Below are 20,404 nucleotides of genomic sequence, written 5' to 3'. Positions count from 1 at the left end.
AAATAACTGATTTGTTTTGATTTGTTACCTCATGATGATCAGAAATCAATTTGAAAGGAGTTGTGTACTTGTTACAGGTCACCTCATCTTTCTTGGGCGAGCTTGGTGTTTCTGGTGTTGGGTCTTCGGATGGGTAGACGACGTCGGTGAGCAGAATTCTCTCTTCGAGTACTGAAATAATGACTAGTTGTTATAAACAAAACATTAAATCAACTGACATTTTTGATAATCACTCAAATAGTGATTTCTGACATGAGTACGAAGTCTCTCAATTGTTTCGTAGTTAAGTCCGCAGAATCTTCTTGGACATCTGTATTCAGCCCCATCTCTCATTTGGAAATGATCGACGTGGATGTGAGTTTGAAGCTCGATTGGATTTGGCAAATCATGATGACATATCGGACAGTTGGTAGTGTCCGGAATAGGTTTTGGGCGATTGGCGTGTGGACGAATAGTCATTGTTTCAGGTGTTGAGCAGAGTTCGGATGCAGGTGAAATGATGACTTGTTGCTGTGCAACGACTGCTGGCTCCGGTGGTGGTGGATTCCACACTTTCGCTTGTTTGACTAGTGTTGGACCTGGGTTATCAAGAGAAGACTCCGAACTGAAAAACTGACGGTTTGCATGAATGACAGGTTACGGCGCTGGTTTATTACCGTTTGCGTTGAATAAAAATTGCAGGAGACGACATGACGGGGGAAGTGTTTGCAGAATGGGAAAAATGAAGATGTTTGGCAAGTTGAGCAGGTGGAGTGGATGGTTCAATTTCCTATAAGTTGGTCAATTAGTGAAAAACAAAGAAGTTTTCAAAATTAGTCAAGTGGGGGAGAGTGACTTGGAATGCTGTAGACTCGAGCGGTTGATACACATAGTGACACATGTTAGATACTATATAAATACACAAAGTGAGGCTCACTAGTTGAGAATTGACAATCGCTGGTACTTCCGGAATCCGAAGAATTGGTTTTGGCGAGTTGTTCAACTGCTTGATTGAGATCTCGATTTCCGGAGTCATTGATTTCTCTATGAAGTGCGTGGAGCACAACTCCGACAGGGATTGAGGCTGTGGTGTTAGACACACCTGTGGAATCACAGTTGGACTTGGAGACATAGTGGAGTTGTTGAAGCTGCTAACGCAAGACACGTTACTTGGGCTGCCCGTTGCCGACACAGCACTCACCGAAGTGGAGGACGACGCCACGCCCACAGGGAGGGATTGAGATATCGGAGGTGTGTCCGACGACGAGGGCGCTGTAGCCGCTGGTAGCTGCGGTGTGTTGGCAGCTAATGCTCTTAGCAAGTCAGGCGTCAAGGCAACGCTTGGTTGGGCGGAGCTTGACTCTTCCCTGTCCCGCTCACTGCGGAGCTTCTCGACAATGGCTGGAAAAACGGGAAGGATTAGAGAAAGAAAAGCGTCATAGAGCAGAAAAGCTATCTGTTTGTGTTGGTAGCATGTTGAAACGCCAATTATAAATAAGCATTCGTTGGAATTCGTTCACTCTCGTTCTTTGTTTCATTCTCACGTGACTTGTCCAACCCCTATGATAAATGATAAGCACATACCACACTAACACTAACTTTCACGTCACAACATATTAACGTTAAACAAAAAGAACCCACTCGCTGTCCGTCTGTCACTGACGCAATTTCATGTAGTACTTACTGAGCAGGGAGATGCGAGCTCTTTCACAATCGGTTGTATCTATATCGTTCAGACATGCTCCGTTATCTTTCTTGGTAATCAAAGACAACGTGTCAACAGGCAATCTCTGCAGCGATTCTAGCTTCATCACGTGCGTTTTCGATCTGCAAAAAAAGAGAGAAATGAAATTGAAAGTTTCTTGATTAAAACGAAATTGAACCGATTTGATTAAAAACAAGAAACAAACCTCAAGTGTTTGGCTAAGATGCCGTGTTTTCGAAAACCAATGTCGCAGTCAACGCACATAAAAGAGCGGGGATTACTTGTTGACGGGCCGCCTAGAACCGATTGTGTAGTTGCCAACGGGTCAATGCAAGTAATCATGGAATCATCCATCTGGAAAATTTCACGATCGGATAAGTGCATCAGCAGACACAAAACTAGTCTTACATTATGTCCATGAGTCTTCTCAAGATGCTTAGAACAAAGGGCTTTTGTACGGAACAACATTCGACACTCATTGCACTGGTACATGCGATTCTTACTTTGCTGCAGCTCAATATTATGCGTATGTTTGTGAAGGGTCATTTCGTATTCTTTCCGGAAAGTACGATCACACTCATCACATCTCCATTCATCGTCTTTTTTGAAAAAATTAACGTTGGAAGTCATCAAATTGTTTGTATGGGATGAGCTGTGACCATGACAGTTGAGATTCTGTAAAAGACTAATGAAAATGTACATGAAACATTTTGTTATACCTGAGAACAAGAAGGTTCATCAGTTTGACTAGCACTGCTAAATGCTGAATCATTGAACTGATTTTCGGAAACAAGACGGCTACGAGGAGATATTGAGGAGAATGGTGATCGAGCAAGAGCATTTGGAAACGGAGAACTGGCACCGGATATTGGAGTCATTGCTATAACAATATGCTGTTTGCTACTTTGAGAGTCTTAATTCACACACCTCGGTCGTCAAAATCACGCTGCATCGCCACAGGCGGAGCCGAACTGCAGTTCCGACGATCTGGTGATGGCCAATAGTGATCGTTCTCTGCTTCGATAAGACACCATCGAGTGGGTGGTGTATGGGCGTTACGCTCCATGAGAATGTGTTCTTGACCGAATTTAAATTTATGCTCTGCTTGCATTCCATTGAGATGGTCGTAATCTTCCTCGTCCGATGAGCTGCAATATCTGAGTTAAATAAAAGTGTAATTGAATTATTATTTTGTCGTACTTATTGTCGTAATCGTCAAACAATGGCTGGTTCTTATGGTATCCCTCGTCCATATTCATCATACTGCTTGTTGACGGTGTTGTTCCATCGCTTTCATTGCCGGCTTGGACTGAAAGAAAATCCAATTATACTAATGGAAAGTTGAATTCTTAGATTTTTACTATTGTAGCAACACATGATTTCATTTTCTTGAAAGCGTGCTACTTCAATTTTCACTTTAATGGTTTCCGAGTTCAAAGATGTTACTAAAAGTACTTACTGTTGGAAATTCGTCTCAGATGGGTCTTTGAGCTCAGATGTTTTGTTAGGTTTCCTTTGGTTTTGAACGAAAAATTACATGCAGTACAGTTAAAGGCGCGAACGTCGGTATGTGATCTGAAATGAGTTAAACTTATATCTACTAGTCTTTGTGAAAATATCAAATAGAACGAATAACATCGAGAAAAAATGGGATCCGTACTTGATGTGCTTTTTCAGCATGCTTGGCTTCTTGCACCGAATCCCGCATCGATCACAAATATATCTTCCACGTCCACGACCACGTACATACACATATACCTGCAGTGAGAGACTTACATGTAAATGATTATAATATTAGCGGATGAATGAATACCTCATCGGTACGGTGACCACCAATGATTTGGTCATGTTTCGGCCGTATCCTGCTGACATATTTCACTGGCCGATCTCTTCTGAAACGGCCGACGTCATCATTGATGATAACAGATGGTCTGAAAACATGATTCGAAGAAGAAAAAATGAGATGACAATCTGATAGCCACGCGGAAAGAACAGTGTAATTGAACGAGTTATCAACATGCTATGAGGCATCAAACAGAGTTCACTCAATAAAAAAGAAACGTAAATGGGTAAGCTTTTTATTTGAAGAAACAGATTATGCACGAAATGTTTACCTCGCTTCTGGAGATTTTTCCATATTCACTTCAACATCAGACTCATGTTTCGTCGGAACTTCCACTGGTGCAGTTAGTATTTCATTGATTTGAGCAACTCTAAAAGTTAAAGTATTAGCACCATATCAAGAATACCCAAAATATTGAACTCACTCTTCTGAAACTGGTACAATCACTTCTTGTTGCTTGGCTTCCTCAACTTGTGGAATTGACAGTTTTGGGGTCACCGGCCGAGGAGATCTCATCAAAAGCGGTGGTAGTCCTGACGGGCCTGGCTGGTCAGAACTAGTTTCTTCTGGTGCCATAAGTATTGGTATAGCAATTGTTGAAGTTGAAGATGATTGGAGGTCACTTGCTGTATAGTTTCCTCCAACTAATCTCTCAATGAATTGTGCATCATAGTCTTGCGTCTCCTCCAATGGTTTTTCATCACTCATTGAAGCTTGTCTGTCTCGAATCTTCGTACTAATATCCCAAAACGAGGAATGCGTCATTCTGTAGTGCCCGAGATCCTTGTTAGCCGTAGTGTATTTCCAAAATTCATGTTGTCCGGTTCGTCTTCTCAAAGATACCATTCCCATGAACGATAGATTCATTTTTGTCTCAGCGTCATTATGAACCGGAGTCGCCCAATTTGCATACATTGAATAAGTGCCATCTTGCTCGGCAAACGTTGGTTGTTGCCGAGGAACCGTTACATATGTCTCCGAGGTGATATTTCTTGTACGATTGGCACGAGATTGTGTTCCAGCAGCCATGAACGACGGCCGTCCACCAATGTCGCCGTCGATCACCAGCCAATATGGTTTATCCGTGTCCCCACTTGTTTGCGGCTCTAAACGAAGATCTTCAAGTCTTAGTGGTAGCGACATTGCAACAACTTCCTGCTGCGATGGCTCTTCGTTTTTTGGAACCAGCAATTCTTTTTTTATTTCTTGACCATCAACTTGACCTCCCGTATATCCCGCACCTTGATTGCCCATCTGACTACCTCCTGCGAATTGTTGTTGCATCTGCTGCAACATCATTTTCGGAGGCTTCTTTTCATCTTGATCTGGGTCTAGAAATGACATAGGAGCTGCATTTCTATTATTTCGTGCCGCTGCAGCAGCCATATCAATTTGTCGTTGTTGATCTTCATCAATTACTTCAATAATGCAGTCATCATCACTGTCGTCATCATTTTTATACTCTGGGGGAGGGGTTACAATTTCTTGTTTGATGACAACTCCGTTAAAAGCAACAGTTCCGTTTTCACCGTTCTGGTCGTTCTGACCGTTCTGTCCATTAAGATCGGTTTGACCGTTTTGACTGCATCCTGGTTGTTGCTCTTCTTCTTCTCCTTCTACTTCGTCAACACCATCGTTCTCTTGACTTGAGATTCCCAGAATTTTAGCAACACTCGCAATAATTGTTAGATGAACCATTCCGTACTCTCGGAGAAGGAATTTCAAACAAGCCGACTGTTCATTAACCACATGGAAGAGCGGAGTAGTTGTTGCCTGCGGATCGGTTTTAAGAGCATTGAGAAGTCGATCATTAACATCATTCAACTTATGAAGCTCTCTCATATGGCTGATGAATCTATCGTTGCAACCATCCAACGTGTTGAAAGCTCTCATTGGAACATCAGTGATATCTTTTCCGTTAGCATGAAGTAGTTTGATAACAACATGGTTCATAGCGGGATCAGTGATATCTCGTCTCCTACTGCAGTGGTCAAGAATAGCAAATGTCGAAACGAGCAGCTCTGGAACCTGTCCTTTGCCTAGTGCATCTTGTTGTTTGATCATTTCAACAATTTCCAAGTCATCAGCTGGTAGCGGTTGGATCTGAAATGATTTTGAATTAGCATTTGAATCAAATGTATTACTAATGAACTCACAATTCCTTGGTTTGTCCATTCTTCCGCATTCCTCAAATACAGTTTCTCACATTCCGCTATAATCTCTTCTAACTGTCGATTGTTGAGTTGAGAAGCAAAATGGAGGAACTGTTGAATTGCAATTGGTGAAATATTATACTTGTCATAAATATGTTGCAACGCTCCAGGAGACAATGTAAGAGTCTCAGATTGAATGGCTTTGGCAAGAAATGCTTGGACCTAGAAATAGTTCAGATTGTAATATAAAATAACTGAATGGTAACTCACAAATGGCGGAATAATACTAGCTAAATTGTTAAGTGTCAACATATGTTTCTCCCATTCTTTTGGTAAACTTTTCGGGAATGAAGATCTTGTTCCGTCTGATGTAGATGGCGAGTTATCATCGTCGAAACTGTCTTCCTGAAATTTCAAGTTTATAAAAATGCAAAACTAATTATATTACCTTTCTCATCTTTTTCACCGGTTCTGATGGTCCTGGCATACTTGATGGGGTCGCAGCAGCAAGAGGTGAATTCATTGCAAATGTGGCATCTTGATGGGTGTGACGACGTTTCAAAGCACTATGTGGGTTATTCTCAGCTGCAGCTTGCTGAGCTTTTTCGAATTCTCTTTTCTTCCCGCAAACAACTTCATGAGCTTGGAGACCCGCTTCATTAGGAAACGTCAATTTACAATATATGCATTCTGGCGTATAATTTGGGTCGTTGTGCGTTTGTATCGATCGGAGCAATGGTTGTCCACTGGTCAAACTTCCCATGAAGTGTTTGGATCCACTCAGCTCGAACAAACTCTGACTTCGACTAGCAGCTTGCAACATCCGACTATCTTTCGGTCCAGGTGAGGTTCTTGTTGAGCCTGTAAGTGTGGAGAAATTAGAATGCTAACGGACGATCACAATAGTAATATATAGATATATGTATGATATGGACACGTGCAGACACGCACTGGGCATGCAAATTGAGACGGTATAGCGGAAACGGGGGCGAGTAATAGAAGAAGACAGTGTCTTGTCTTGGGATAGGAGGACAAGGGTAATGGAGCGATGCTTTCAAGAAACTCAACCACACCACAACTCACCACCACTATTACTGTCGTGATCGACCGAGGATTGCGCACCTATTTGGCGATGATATGGCCGCTTTTTGCGAATCACCTGTAAATGGACAGATTCGAGACGTCGAACAAAAGGACAAAAATAGAAAAGAAAAAGAAAAACATGAAAGGTTTTGTTTTGGTTTGGTTTATTCACGTTGATTTTGTATTGGTTTCCATGTATCATCAAACTCCAAATAGGGGGGTGAATTCAAAAAGAAAACCCATCACGCTAGTTGAAATCGGCACTCACCGGGTCTCCTTGAAGAATCACTTCGTTCTCAGAGATGATGCGGCTGATGTGGTCCGACATCGACTCATTGCCGCCGCTGCCGGACGACGCCTTCGACGTGGAAGGCTGATCAAAGGACTTGGAGAGCGACGAAGCTAAAATCTGATGACTGCCGGATGCAGATGCAGATGCGGAGGATGGTAAAATAGACGGGTTAGAGTTTTGTTTGATAGGTTGCACAGCAATCGGCGTGCGAACTGCTACCCGAGATGCTGTCGTCGTTACTACGGGTAATGAAGAAAGAGTCGCTGGAGTTGACGCTTCTCTTCTCACGATACCAATTGGAGTTCCCATAGTGAGACCGCCTCTTGGTGCCGGAGTCGAAGAAATGAGCATCTGACGATGTTGCGCCTCGCGGGCCTGATTTTGCAACATTTGTTGCTGCTGCTCGTTCAGCATCTGAGCCAACATCTCTTCTTGCGACTCTGCTGAAGGGGAAAAATTGGGTAAGAGGGTTTTGAACAACCAATGGTTAGAAAATGGTGCACAGAAAAAAATATGAAGAAGAAGATGATTGATGATTGAGAAGAAATAAGCTGAACAAGTATTACCACTCATTTCGTCTAATACTTTCTAGTTGTTTGTTGGTTCACACACTGTTTCTATCAACATGCATACTCCATATAGAAATATTGAAATATATTGACTGAAACCTATACGTATAACGATCTAATCATTTTTCTGCTCAAAGAGTTGTGGTGTGGTTGTGTGGTTGAACGAATGTGGATGAAATAGGAGCAAATTGGGAGAAATTGGGGACAAGGGCCAGTGGGAATAGGGGAAAAACAGGAAAGAAACAAAGAAGGGAAACAGACACAGAGTTTGAGAAGCGTGTGATGGTGAGAAATGAAATAAAAACAAAAAGTGACACATAGAAATAAAAATCAACGTACCGTTATTAGATGTGCCCTCGGTTCCTTGTTGCATTTGCATTGACTGGATATATTGCAACGCTTGAGATACAGTCTTTCCTTGTGGTGTTTGTATCCTTTGTTCAGCCTGTTGTCTGGCTTGCTGTTGAGCTTGCTGTTGAGCCTGTTGTTGAGCAAGTTGCTGTTGAGCAAGTTGTTGAGCTTGCTGTTGAGCTTGCTGTTGGGCTTGCTGTTGGGCTTGCTGTTGGGCTTGTTGTTGAGCCTGTTGCTGTGCTTGCAGTTGAGCTTGTTGCAGAAGTTGTTGTTGTTGTTGAAGCTGCTGCTGTTGTTGAAGCTGCTGCTGCAACTGTGCTTGCAGTGCGAGTTGTTCAGCAAGTTGTGGAGTAGAAGCACCAGGCAATGGTGTTGAAGCAACAGACGGCCTTTGAGTAGCATGGCCTTGGTTCTGAGTTTGTTGAGCTCTCTGCTGTTGTTGCTGAAGCTGTTGTTGCATAAGTTGTTGAAGTTGCAACTGTTGTAGTTGTTGTTGCTGGTGTTGAGCCTGTTGCTGTTGCAATTGTTGAAGTTGTTGCTGTTGAGCTTGTTGAAGTTGTTGCTGTTGCTGTTGTGTCAGTTGTTGCATCTGATGCTGAACTTGCTGTGGGGCGGGAGTTTGTTGCCTCTGAAATAAAAGTGTACATGAAACAGTTAAAAATGATCTAACTTTGAAAAACTACGCTCTTCGAGGTGATATGTCAACCTCCTATTATTACAAAAGTGTTCACAAACCTGTAGAACTTCTCGTAATTGTTGTTGCTGCAGCTGTTCTCTATGGTGTTGCTGCTGAAGTTGTTGCTGTTGTAACTGCTCTTTTTGCCGCTGTTCCCTGAGCTGAATCTGTTGCTGTTGTTGGTCTCTTTGCATTTGTTGATAGTAAGCAACCATTTGGGCAAATTGCTGAAAAAAACTTTGATTACGACTTTACCTCGTTATTCAGTACTTACTTCTGGATTCACATCCCGTATATTTTGAGCTTGAAGCCGTTCAGTAACTAATTGCTCTGCTTGTAACCGAGCTTGTTGCTCTGCATGCTGCCGTGCTTGCTGTTCAGCTTGTATCCTTGCTTGAGCTTGCTGTTCTGCTTGCTGTCTGGCCTGTTGTTGGGCCTGTTGCTGAGCAAGTTGCTGTTGAGCTTGTTGTTGGGCCTGTTGTTGAGCCAATTGCTGAGCTTGTTGTTGTGCAAGCTGTTGCTGCAGCAATTGCTGCTGTGGGGTCTGACCTTGGTTTTGTTGAGCTTGCTGAGCTTGGAGAGCTTGCTGGATGAGTAACATATTCACAAGGCTTTGACCTTGTGGAGTAGCCAAAGCCTGCAACAGTTGAGCATTTACTTGGAGCTGTTGTTGATTTTGCTGTGGATTCTGTTGCTGTTGTTGTTGCTGCTGCTGCTGCTGATGTTCCCTTTGTTGTAGTTCCCTTTGATGCAGCTCTTTCTGTTGTTGCTCTCTTTGCTGCAGCTCCCTTTGCTGAATTTCCCTCTGTTGCTGCTGCTGTTGCTGAACGTGATGCATTTGTTGCTGATGTTGATGCTGTTGGGAAGCTTGCTGCTGTTGATTACGCTCCTGATTTTGTCGTTGTTGTTGTTGCTGGTGTGCCAATCCTCCAGGTCCATTCGTCTGCAGTTGTGCTTGTAGTAACCTTTGTTGATTGAGCTGCTCACGTTGTTGTTGCTGAAAAAGGAATTAATTAGTTATCGATAATACTTCTGATTTTGAAGTCATTTAGTAAGGTTTTAATGATAAGATATAGACGTTAAGTGACTGAGAGAATAGGGAACATGAGAACAGAGCGAAGATAAGATACATGTGAACATCACATGAATCACTTCTAGTCATTACAAGCATGAAAAATTACGTGTCTACAGGATGGGTACATAGTTCATTTTCGCGGAAAGCGTTAATGTGTCACGTTTCTTTTTTTATTTCGAATTGATCGTTCTGATGCGATCCCTTTTCTGTCTTTTGCAAAGATAGAAAATTTCTAATGAACGGAGGACTAATGGGTTGCTGATAAGATATGATAAGATATCTTAAGATGAATGTTCGTTCATGTGTACTGTTGTCATGACTCGTTCATTCTGAGACACTCTCTCCCTCTTATCACTAGATCAAAACCCAATAGTGCCCCCGCTCTGTCGGTAATAACTGTTATCGATACAGTTCATAGTCTTCTCTTTCTCTCCTGGTTTCCGTTATACCTCGTAAAAGCGGAAAAGGAATCATGAGCGCGGTACGTCACATTTTCAATCGACGTCACATAAATATACAGTTTTGCAGCTCTCGTTTCTCAAAATGTTCCACACTATTTTGAAACGTATGATATTGTGTGTGATACACATTTGTCTATTCTATCATTTTCTCCGTGTTATCATTACTTGGAGGGAGCGACCGGCTGTTAGTGAAGTGATCAATGAATCTATGGGCATCAGAAGAGAATCGAGACGTCGAGAGAGTGGTTATTGTGAAATAACACAGTAACAATGAGAAAGAGTGGTCATGTTTGTTGGCAATGTTCCAACTAAGTATCAATAGGCCAAATTAATCATCATTGATCAGAACTTAGAATATGGAAATTTAATGAAAACATTAGTTTGTTAGGACCACATTGTCTATACGTTCTCAGTGAAGAGACAATGAGATTTCTGAAATATCGGGACTCGGAACAATTTGAACAAAATCATTCTTGCGTGATTCAACTTATGCAGACTACTAAAAATAAACTCAGGGTACTTCTGGTACTCTTGAGTCTAAAAAAGATAGAGCTTGACTCAGGAGGTCCTCGTCAGTCGAGTTGTACTTTGCTCTTCAATGTTTTCTCCGATTTTTCTCATTTTATCTCTGTGCTCTTGAAAAAATGAAGGGAGCCAAACATTTTTGAAAAACGTGTTCAGAAATCTTCTCTTGAGGGTACAAAGCCTACACTCGTCGAGGTCCACAAGAGATGCTTGAGCCCTCGACAATTTAGAAGGATCTCTCTCTTGGTCTCTCTCTTCAAAGAGGAAAAATGCCCCGGGGTCCCATGACACTAACGGACCAAGTGATATGTGAGCACGGAAAAGCACTCTTTTCCTCTTTTTGTCTACTCTCTCAGAGTGATGAGACGAAGCTCGGTGGATGAAAAGCAAAAAAAGAGGACAACTTCGGAAAAGATGGAACAAAAAACGGATGAGAACGAGAGAAATGAAAAATGAGGCACGAAAACAGCTTTGATTAAACATCATCTCGGTGTAAAGGACCGAAGAAAACGAAGCAGATGGAAAAAAATAAGTGTAGGTTCACGTGATCATTATGTGGTTTGATGAGAAATAAAGAAGTGAAAAGACAGGAGGAAAGAACGATAGATCTAGACGGAGAAACAAGAAAATTGAGAAAAACAGGCCTCCCATCCTCTCCATATTTAGAGAAGTGGAGACAAAATGGTCAACTGTGTGGGAACAGTCTCCTTCGCTTTTTTTCTATAATTGAGTGATATCAGAAAATGAAGAGAATACCACTGCCGGTTAAAAATTGTAAAAAAACATTAGTACATTACGTATTGTTTTGTTATTGTTTTTTCTCTCTTTCTAATTGTTTTTTGTTTTTAGAAATTAGTTGTGTTCTGTTCGGAGCTACGAACCACCTTCTGAAATATAAATTTTCTATTCTCAGAAATTGTTATGCTTCAAATTTCACGAGATGTGAAAAGTTAGCTCTCAGATATTCAAAACACCTGCTTAACCAAAGAAAAAATGAATTACAAAACGTTGACCGCTTGACTTCTTTGCTACTGACCTTAACAAACAAAATTAGGTACGTGTGAACTCTTTCGCGTAATATTTGCTCTTACGACTTCTTTTCTCTCTTCCCCATTAGGCACATCTTTCTTTAACAAACGAAATACACAAAAAACGTCAATTGTGTGTGCTCTTGTGTTTCTCATAGAAACCCGATCCCAGCTAACGGACAATTGAGAAAAAAGCCAAAAGCAACATGACAAACATCAAGGAGGTCCGAAATCTCTTTTGGTCCGGAAAGGATTGAGTTCACGTATGCAACTTATTTTGTGAAACCAGACACCTCGGGACCGAAGGCTTATGTGAAAGAATGTAGGGTTAATCAAACAAAAAAAAATGTAGAAAAAGAGAACATTTGGGTGGGTGTCGAGACTTGTGACTGTCCATCTTTGTCTTCCATGTCTTTCTTATCGGACAAAGATGGGGAAGTTGGCGGTCTTGGATGATTTCAAAAAGTCACTTGTGTCTTTTTCGCGCGTTGAAACTAGATGATGGTATCAAAGAACAAACGCAAAACGTGTTATCAGTTTCGGTTATTAGAAACACTACGTACTATTATTTCCTAAATAATCATGTCTTCAAAAATAATTAATTTCTCAATTAGTTGCAAAATTCGCTTGAGAAAAGTTAATCTTATCATTTTTCTTTGAATTTTCCTTAGTAAGTTCAAATGAATCTTAGATTTGTATTTTTGATTACGACTCGTTTTTATCGACTCCCCGGTTGTAGGATGAGGTGAGAAAGAAAAAAGAATATAGAGCGAAAAAAGATCAAGACAGAGATAGGATTCGAAAAAGGAGATAACGAGATAAAGATCGTACAGTTGCAATTCAGCAAACCCTTTGTTTCTTGGTTCTTCGGTCAACGGATCAAATGTATTCAAAATTTTGAAAAGTTCAATCAAAAGTTTTTCACTCACTGTTAATCGTAGATAAGCTTCTGCAGGGATATTTGGCGGTATCATTATCTGAGCTTGTTGCTGACCTTGAGGCGCTCCACCTCCTCCTCCTGAACCCGGAGCGAATGCCATTGGCAGCTGAAAATTTAATATTCAAAAATTTAATTACTTTTTCAGAAAAAACGGAAAAGATCAACACCAATGAGATCAAAATGCCCTAATTATGTGAATGCAAGGATTAATATTTCATGATATTAAATTGTGGAAGTCGGAAATAGAAGTGAAAAAAAAACATAATCCCCAATTCGCATAGATTATGTTTGCGAACAATGAACTTTCATTGGGGGATTTGAAACTAGAGACAATTGAAAAGGGAAAAAGAGTTTTTGGACAGAAGTCTACCAGGGGGATTATGCTGAGAGTATGCTGAGAGAGTTGGGAATGTAATATGAATGGGGGGACGAGTACACGTGCACTCAAACCCTTGTTGTTTTACAACCACTGACTGCCATTTTTTTTGTGGATTGATAACAACTGTTGTATTACTGTTCACGGATCTTAAATCATATCAGAAGGCATAGACAAGACGAGTGGCGGAGTACGTGATCGGGGGATATCCTATGAGACATTGAGACCCTTTGAGAGTCTCCAGGAGTGTTGAAGGACGAGAGGAAGACACAGTTTGGTTGGTGAGAAAAAAAATTCGCAACGGCTATCCGATTCTATCAGCATCAACAATTAGAGGCGAAAGGCTGTGGAAAAATAGAACTTGGAGATCATCTTCAGTGGATTCAAAAGAGAGAGAAAACTACGCAGTCAAGCTTGTTGGCGACGCACCACCGGGTCCTTTCCGTCTTTTTTCTAACTCCCCCTCCTTCCTTTTTTCACTGCCTTTTTTTTCTTTCCTTTTTCTTCCCTATGACCCTGGACACACGCATGGAGCGCAATGGTGCGGTGAGCGGTTTGATGAGTTTGAGTGGCTTGCCGTGTTGTCGTCGGAAGGCCACACCACCCCCACCAATACTACGGTGGAATACATACGGAGCAACCTCACGGAGCAACAACGGCAAAAGAATAAGAAAAAGAAGAAAGGAAAAGTCGGGATACACCCCGAAGGTCGCACAGGACAACCGAGTAACGTTTACGTTTTTATTCTTCTTCGTCTTCCCCTTTTTCTTTTTGTAAAAAAAAGAAGAGAAGAAGAACAACGGAGCAATCGGAGTTTTCTATCTCTTTCTCAAGTCTGAATCTTTTTGAAAGATCTATTAATCTTGATGGAACCTTGAAAACAAAAAAAACAGAGGTTGCAAACTGGGAACCTAGACTTTCAGTCTTAGAAAAAAGTAAAACTTAGACAGAGAAAGAGACAGTTAAAGTTGAAGAAAGGGGGGGGGGAATGAATGTGTTGTTTGTTAACTTCTCGGTGGTTGGTGGTTGGCTCGCGGCCAAACAACGCGACTTCCCCCCACTTTTCTCCCTTTTCGTTTCGGGAGTGGGAGGGAAATGCTAGGACCCCAAGAAAAGCCTAGGGCTCTTGTTCTTTTTTGGAAAAGCAACAAAAAAGAATGGTCACAAAAAAAACGACTTGCCGCGTGTAACAATAAGCGGCTGAAGGCGGAGTCCACACTTTTGAACTCCCTCGCAATTTTTTTTGCTTTTCACTTCGTTTTCTTGCATCTACTCAAGTGCTATGTATTCAACAATGGAAAGATAGATGGGAGGAGGTAGGGGGGAGGAGGAAGAAACGGACGCAGTGGCGCCAGGGTGAACGACTTAATGGCGCCCTTCTCTAAAGGACATATTCTAAAAACTTTCGCTTTCACAGAGCATTCACGGGTTTTCCAGCAGACGGTTTGTTGGTGACTCGTGTTATCTATCATCACGTCTTTACTTTTCTCTCATTCTCTCTTTTCTTTGCTACATCTTTCGTCTCCTTATCATTTCGACACACATGTATGAACTGGCTGCTAAATTTAGAAGATCAAAACAGTTTATCTTTATGATGAATTGAACAGAAATGATTCAATTTCTCAGATCACTATAAAGAAAAGGACTGCGATCAGAGGGTGAGTTTTTTCTTCCGCGCCAGTGGAAGATCAAATCAACAAAGCAACTTATGACGTTTGTGAACTTTTTTGACACACGCTCTCGCTCAGAAAAATTGCAAAAGAGGATGAAACGAGGACTGCGGGAGAAGAAGAGAAAAATCGGCGGGCACGAGAGGTTAAGGGACAAACAGTTGGAGGGTAAAGAAGGAGGAAGAAAAGAGGAAAGATTATTTAGTTTCTTTTCAATCATCCCCACTGTTTGGGAATACTTTTGTCGTCGAGCACAGAAAAGATTGAGAGACCCTAGGGGTAGTGAGGGAAGAACTCGTGTCATCGAGGTTGAGCTCGTGCTATTTGAGTACAAAAGTTGTGTTACTGTTTGCAAACAAAAAGTGTAGAGTTTCTAGAAACAGTTACAAGAACCGAAACAGTGACAGACTAGGTGACTCAACCTTGACAAAGATCAAAACACAACGGAGATCTAATCCTATCTGATGGGGGGAGGGGGGAGACGTCCTTTTTTCTTTTTTCTTCGTCTTCTTTCTCTCTAATAATCCCCCCACGACGTACCCATTGCTATGCAGTCATTGATGCATTTCAAACAGCTTTGAAGATTGCAAAAAAAGATTCGGAGATTAGCAGAGAACAGGAGAAAAAATTTGAGAAAAAAGAAATGCGGAAGAGAGATTAGTTCATTTCTTTTTTTTTTTATTTCTTTGGTTATTTTGTGTCTGCTTTTTTAATTCTGTATTCATTTTTCCTAACTTTTAGGAAAAAGAAGTTGAGAAGACAAATATATTCAAAAGAAGAGAGAAGATAAAAGAGAATGAAATGTGACGTTGAACACACACGTTCTTCTTCACAAATGCCATCACGCGGAGAGGAGAAGGGATGTATGATGTGTTGGATGTCGCAGTCTCGTTGTTCATTTCCACCCCAAATTTGTCGGAATTTTAAATGAATTGAATATGCGAATTATATGGGAGGGCAAAACTAATCGTTTTTCATGATCATCTCCAGCCATCATCATTCACGATCACTACCAACCACTAAAACGTTGTATCATTCCGAAAAGGACCTCTCTTTTCTTTCCCTTCTCTTTCCCTTCCACCTCCCCTACGGGAGAGGACATACAAACGTCCATTTGTGTGATACAGTGAGAATCTCCGAAATAGCGTTGGATTACAAGAGAGTCTACCTCAAATATATAATAGAGTACTGACATTGAAAAAGATGCGAGACGCAGAAGCGAGACATACCATACAATGAAGAGGCTCAGGGGTGCTGACTAATGTGGTACGAATAACGCCACCAGGAGACGCAGGACGGCCGAGAGATTGCAGGAATGCAAGAGAGCGGAGGGGAGATAACGCAAAACGGGCAGCGGAAAGGAAAGTGATGACTGTCTTTCTTTTCATCTCTAGTTCTGTCTTTCGATTCTTTTCCACCTCTCTCTTCTCCTCTCATCTTCCATCTCATCAACTGGCATAGGAAAAGGCCCTTCGAGAAATATTGAGAGAGGAAATGAAGAAGAGACGCAAAGAATGGTCGTGGCCACAAAAGTTGAAGAGAGGAGAGAAAATCGACTTGGGTGAAAGAAAAATGAGGGTGGTTGGTCGATAGACTAGAGGAAGGTGCGGAGTGCGCGGCAACGCAACGGCACTCTCACGGCACTCCGGAATGCGCAAACATACTGCTGGTCCGTTTGAACATCACTTCAGAATATAACAAGGTATGAGTTCAAAGAAAAGTAGTGTACGGTTTCGAGTCACATGAGAAGAGAAGATCAAACTAGGGTTCTCCGAGAGAGAAACATTCAGTGTCATGATGATTGATAATCTGTCAAGTTTCGATCACAGCGTTACTTAGATTAGTTACTTTAGGAATAATTCTGACAGAAAAAAAACAACTGAACTATTCATATTTTGCTAGTACTTTTTATTGCTAGATCAACTTTCGAAAAGTGCTCTGCACAAGTTAGAAAGAATAGCGTAAAATGAATTTGTTTGTTTGACTGGCTGGACAAACATTGCTAACGTTCTTTTTTCTTATTTCAACAATCCGAAACGTGTTTCGGTGAGAGAAAAAGCTCCGAGGGCAGTGCAAAGTCAAATAGTTAGTTTGTTCCACATGTATCACTACTAGTAGATCAAAAATCTGCCAATTTTGAAACAGTTTGAAATTTGAAATTGGTCAATTAGTATTTTTGAACATCCACCTTCTATTCGAAACGGTAAAACCATGTGATTGCAAATCGAAGACATATGTGATGAATAGTGAAAGTAGACCAACGGTTTTAGCTGTTTGTGTGTGGGGTGGTAATGATAAAAGGGGAAGAGAGTATACGGTTTGTATTGATAACTTTCTAGAACGCTGCTGTGGCGTTTTCAAAGGCAACAGCTGATAGAGAGTTAGTCGAAAAGAAAGTTATTGATATGAAACTATATTCATTCTCACGGCATTAAAAAGTTTCAGAACTTTAATCGACAGTATGTATGATTCACCTGTTTTATTTTTTGTTTTTTTTCGTTTACATCAACAATCGTAGTTGGAAGTGCGAAAAACGTACGAAAAAGAGAAAATCATAGTAAATCTCATCTACCTCCCACTCCACCCAAATCACAAACTAGGTTTCCTCAATACATATATTTCAAATCATATTTCCATTTTTGTAGCCACACCTGCCAGTTGATTGGAATACTTCTTGAGCCGTGATAGATATAGTTAATAATCCCACCCACTAAGGAACTGAGTTAGTGTATCCGTGATCTATGGATATCCGCTTAACTGCTGAATGATCTGTTTTTCATCTGGTGTTTTGTGATCAGTGTTTATCAATAATCAAAATTATCCGTGTTAGATGTCATACCTGCTAATCACATATATGTAGTATTAGTGTTAGGTGGTGAGGAAGTCTCAAAAATAAAAATAACAAGAGAGGAGCTCAAGACAACGAAAAATGAAGGAAAGAGGGTATGAAAACCATTAGAAGTGACGGCTCATTTGAATTTTTCTGTTTCTTTCTTTATCTTAAAACTCATTTGACTTGACGAATGTGCATATGACAAAAAGAGAACCTTATGTGCAGCTAGAACTACTGAACTTTTAGTATACTCACCTTTCGACTCATTCCCAATTGTTGGCCTCAGCAGAAGTGAGAGATCCTGCAAAGTATGAATTTCAGTGAAGGTATAATCAGATATCAAATAGAATTATCAATAGGAATGCAAATTTTGTATTGTTGGAAGTGAATAACAACCAGATCTATATTCACACGATGATCAAAAACTGCAAAACGATCAGAAATCGTGGTTACGGTATATCAGATTTCAGATAGAGTTAGATTAGAGGAAGAAAAGTTTTTAAAAAAGTATGAAATAAAAAAATTCATCCACATCAGCAGTTTGCCATGAAAATGACTTCTCCTAGCACCAAATCCAGCTGCCTGGAGAAGACGAAGCGCCTTGTTCTGTCGCTGCATTTTCCGCCTCATTCGGCAAGCTCATGCGCTGCAGTTCATTTCATCAAAACGCTATAGAAACACGAGCCGCCGTTGGCTTTGATGAACATCTGCTAAATGTATTTGATCGGATATGACTTCAATTTCCGTTGGCCGGAAATGCAGAAAAAATTGTAATGAAGGAAGGGGAGAGAAGGAGCCAAAGAAATGAACGACTGAAATTCCGAGTACGTAGAGAACGCAAAAAATATTCAAAGGGAGATGTAGACATAATAACATACATTTTTGTGCCTTGTTTTTTGTCTAGATTTCTTTTTTCTACGAAAACACTACAGTCTCCATGGGGACACCACTATACAAATTTTATGTCTGAAGTAGGCAGAAATTTCCAGAATTGCATTGACTGTATACGAAAAGCTTTTAAGAGATCTGATTTCAAACTTGGGTTCAGAACGTGTGTTTTGACCTCTGTGACCTTATATTTGTTACTGACATTTACAAGATAAAGTTTCTAATGTCGAAATGTTTCAAGTTTCATTTTCGTCTTGAGCAACAAAAAACGACCCCCTTGCCTTATACAAATACTGGCAATTCCTGAAAGCCGGAAGTTTCTTCTACGGAGGAAGTGAGCACTCTCGGTCCATGCTCTCCGAGCGACGTCTTCTACTTTTTATGCCGCATTTGAATATTCTAGTCTTCGCTCTCCCGCCCCCTTCAATGTTACAAGAAAAGAATCAGCAGCTCATTCGGATGTTGATACAAATCAAATTTAGCAATGCAATGAAGAGAATTGAAAAAAGGGGAGGAACTATGATTTTAGCCGGGAAAAGGGAAAAAAAGAGAAAATAATTTTATGCTCCGCGGGAAGAAGGAGGATAGAAGCCGTCGGACCGCTAAGTGCATTATTTATGAGAATAGAAGGTGAAGCAAGAAAAAAGAGGAAAGATGTTTGAAAAAAGTTTGAGCTGGTTACTCAAAACGTTTCTTTCCTTCTTTTTCAGGAAACGTTGTTGCTCAAGAATCATTCCGGCATACCTTAGAATTTGATGCAGAGTATTTTGGTGGCTCGGAAAGCAGGCGATGCAGGTGAAAGTCAAAATTTGATTTTGAATGTCCAAGTTTTCTGAAATGAATTTTAGGAAATGAGTGAGGTAATGAAATAAACAAGTATAACGAGGAACGTGGATCGAAAAAGAGAACGAATGAATCTATATAGAATTTGAGAAGAATGAAGAAGAGGGGACGGGAATATTCAGAACGCGCCTAGATATTCTGACCAAGGCAACCCATAATTATTTGTGGTGGTTGAGACAAACAAATTCATATATTCAGAAATAAACATCACTCCATTCGGTAGTCTTCAATTATAGAATTTCTTAAAATTATCACTCTCTCTCTAATAATATGTCATTTGTGCTTGATTATTATTCTTTTTGATCTATCGTTAATCTCCGGGTGCTGATTGTTTTGAGAGCAAGAGATTAAAAAGAAACTTTTGCATCTGCACTTTAATCCTGCAGAGGCTCATAGTCTGATCTAAAAATGTATTCAGTGATCTCCAAATTAATCTGTTTTCACTAATCCTCCCAAATAATATCATGCCCTTTTCTGCATTTATAAAAATGCGTACATTTCTAGGTGAGTGAGTAAATCAGAAAATGCATTTCATGCCAGTAGACAGAAAACTTCAAAAAAAAAAGAATCAGGACTTTTAAAAGTGCATTGAATGATGGGTTTGAAAATACATATTTATTGTGGTTTGATTTTTAAATCAAAAAATTTCACTTTTGAAGAAAGGTAAATTGCTGAAATTTGTCATGACGCCAGTGATAAAGAGGTATAAGGAGAAAGTGGAGAGAGAAGACTACCTTATCAAGAGCAAACTATCAAAAAATGTCAATGTATCAGAGAAAAAAAACAACTTGATAACAATTGGAGCGTCATGTGAACCAGTGAACGAGGAGCCATGAACCAAAAACCAAGATACGAACTTTACCGATAAAATAAGAACGAAAAGCATGAGAAAAAAACTGGAAAAAACGTGGGATTGAATAATCTTGTGACTTCACCGTGTGGCTATGAGATTTTTTAGAGCAGTAGCCGTTCTTTTTCCCAGATTGTTAGGCTGTGAGAAATAAGACCAAAAGAAGCAAAAAAACAGAAGGTTGGGAGCACCGGAAATGCCGAAAAGCGGATGGAGAAGCGGAAACAGAAGGGGAAGAGGTGCACCCTGTTGCGTCGGAAATGA

The 20,404-nt window shown here is 40.6% G+C and overlaps 2 protein-coding genes across 2 annotated transcripts; both read left to right on the top strand.

Annotated features, from left to right (window-relative positions):
• Positions 1-252: 252 nt before the first annotated feature.
• GCK72_023639 (uncharacterized protein) lies at positions 253-616 on the top strand (the record flags this gene model as incomplete). The annotated part of the gene is made up of 2 exons (XM_053735487.1): positions 253-409; positions 468-616. 2 exons carry the CDS (start codon positions 253-255, stop codon positions 614-616), a joined length of 306 nt encoding a protein of 101 aa, XP_053579053.1.
• A 6,112-nt stretch (positions 617-6,728) lies between these two features.
• On the top strand, positions 6,729-7,169 carry GCK72_023638 (uncharacterized protein; the record flags this gene model as incomplete). The annotated part of the gene is made up of 2 exons (XM_053735486.1): positions 6,729-6,841; positions 7,064-7,169. The coding sequence occupies 2 exons, from the start codon at positions 6,729-6,731 to the stop codon at positions 7,167-7,169; spliced, it is 219 nt and encodes a 72-aa protein (XP_053579052.1).
• Between the last annotated feature and the right edge of the window lie 13,235 nt (positions 7,170-20,404).

The sequence above is a fragment of the Caenorhabditis remanei genome, chromosome X (genome assembly GCF_010183535.1).
Source record: "Caenorhabditis remanei strain PX506 chromosome X, whole genome shotgun sequence".
Taxonomy (NCBI): domain Eukaryota; kingdom Metazoa; phylum Nematoda; class Chromadorea; order Rhabditida; family Rhabditidae; genus Caenorhabditis; species Caenorhabditis remanei.
The sequence above is the reverse complement of the archived record's forward strand: the minus strand, read 5'-3'. Positions and strand labels throughout refer to the sequence as shown.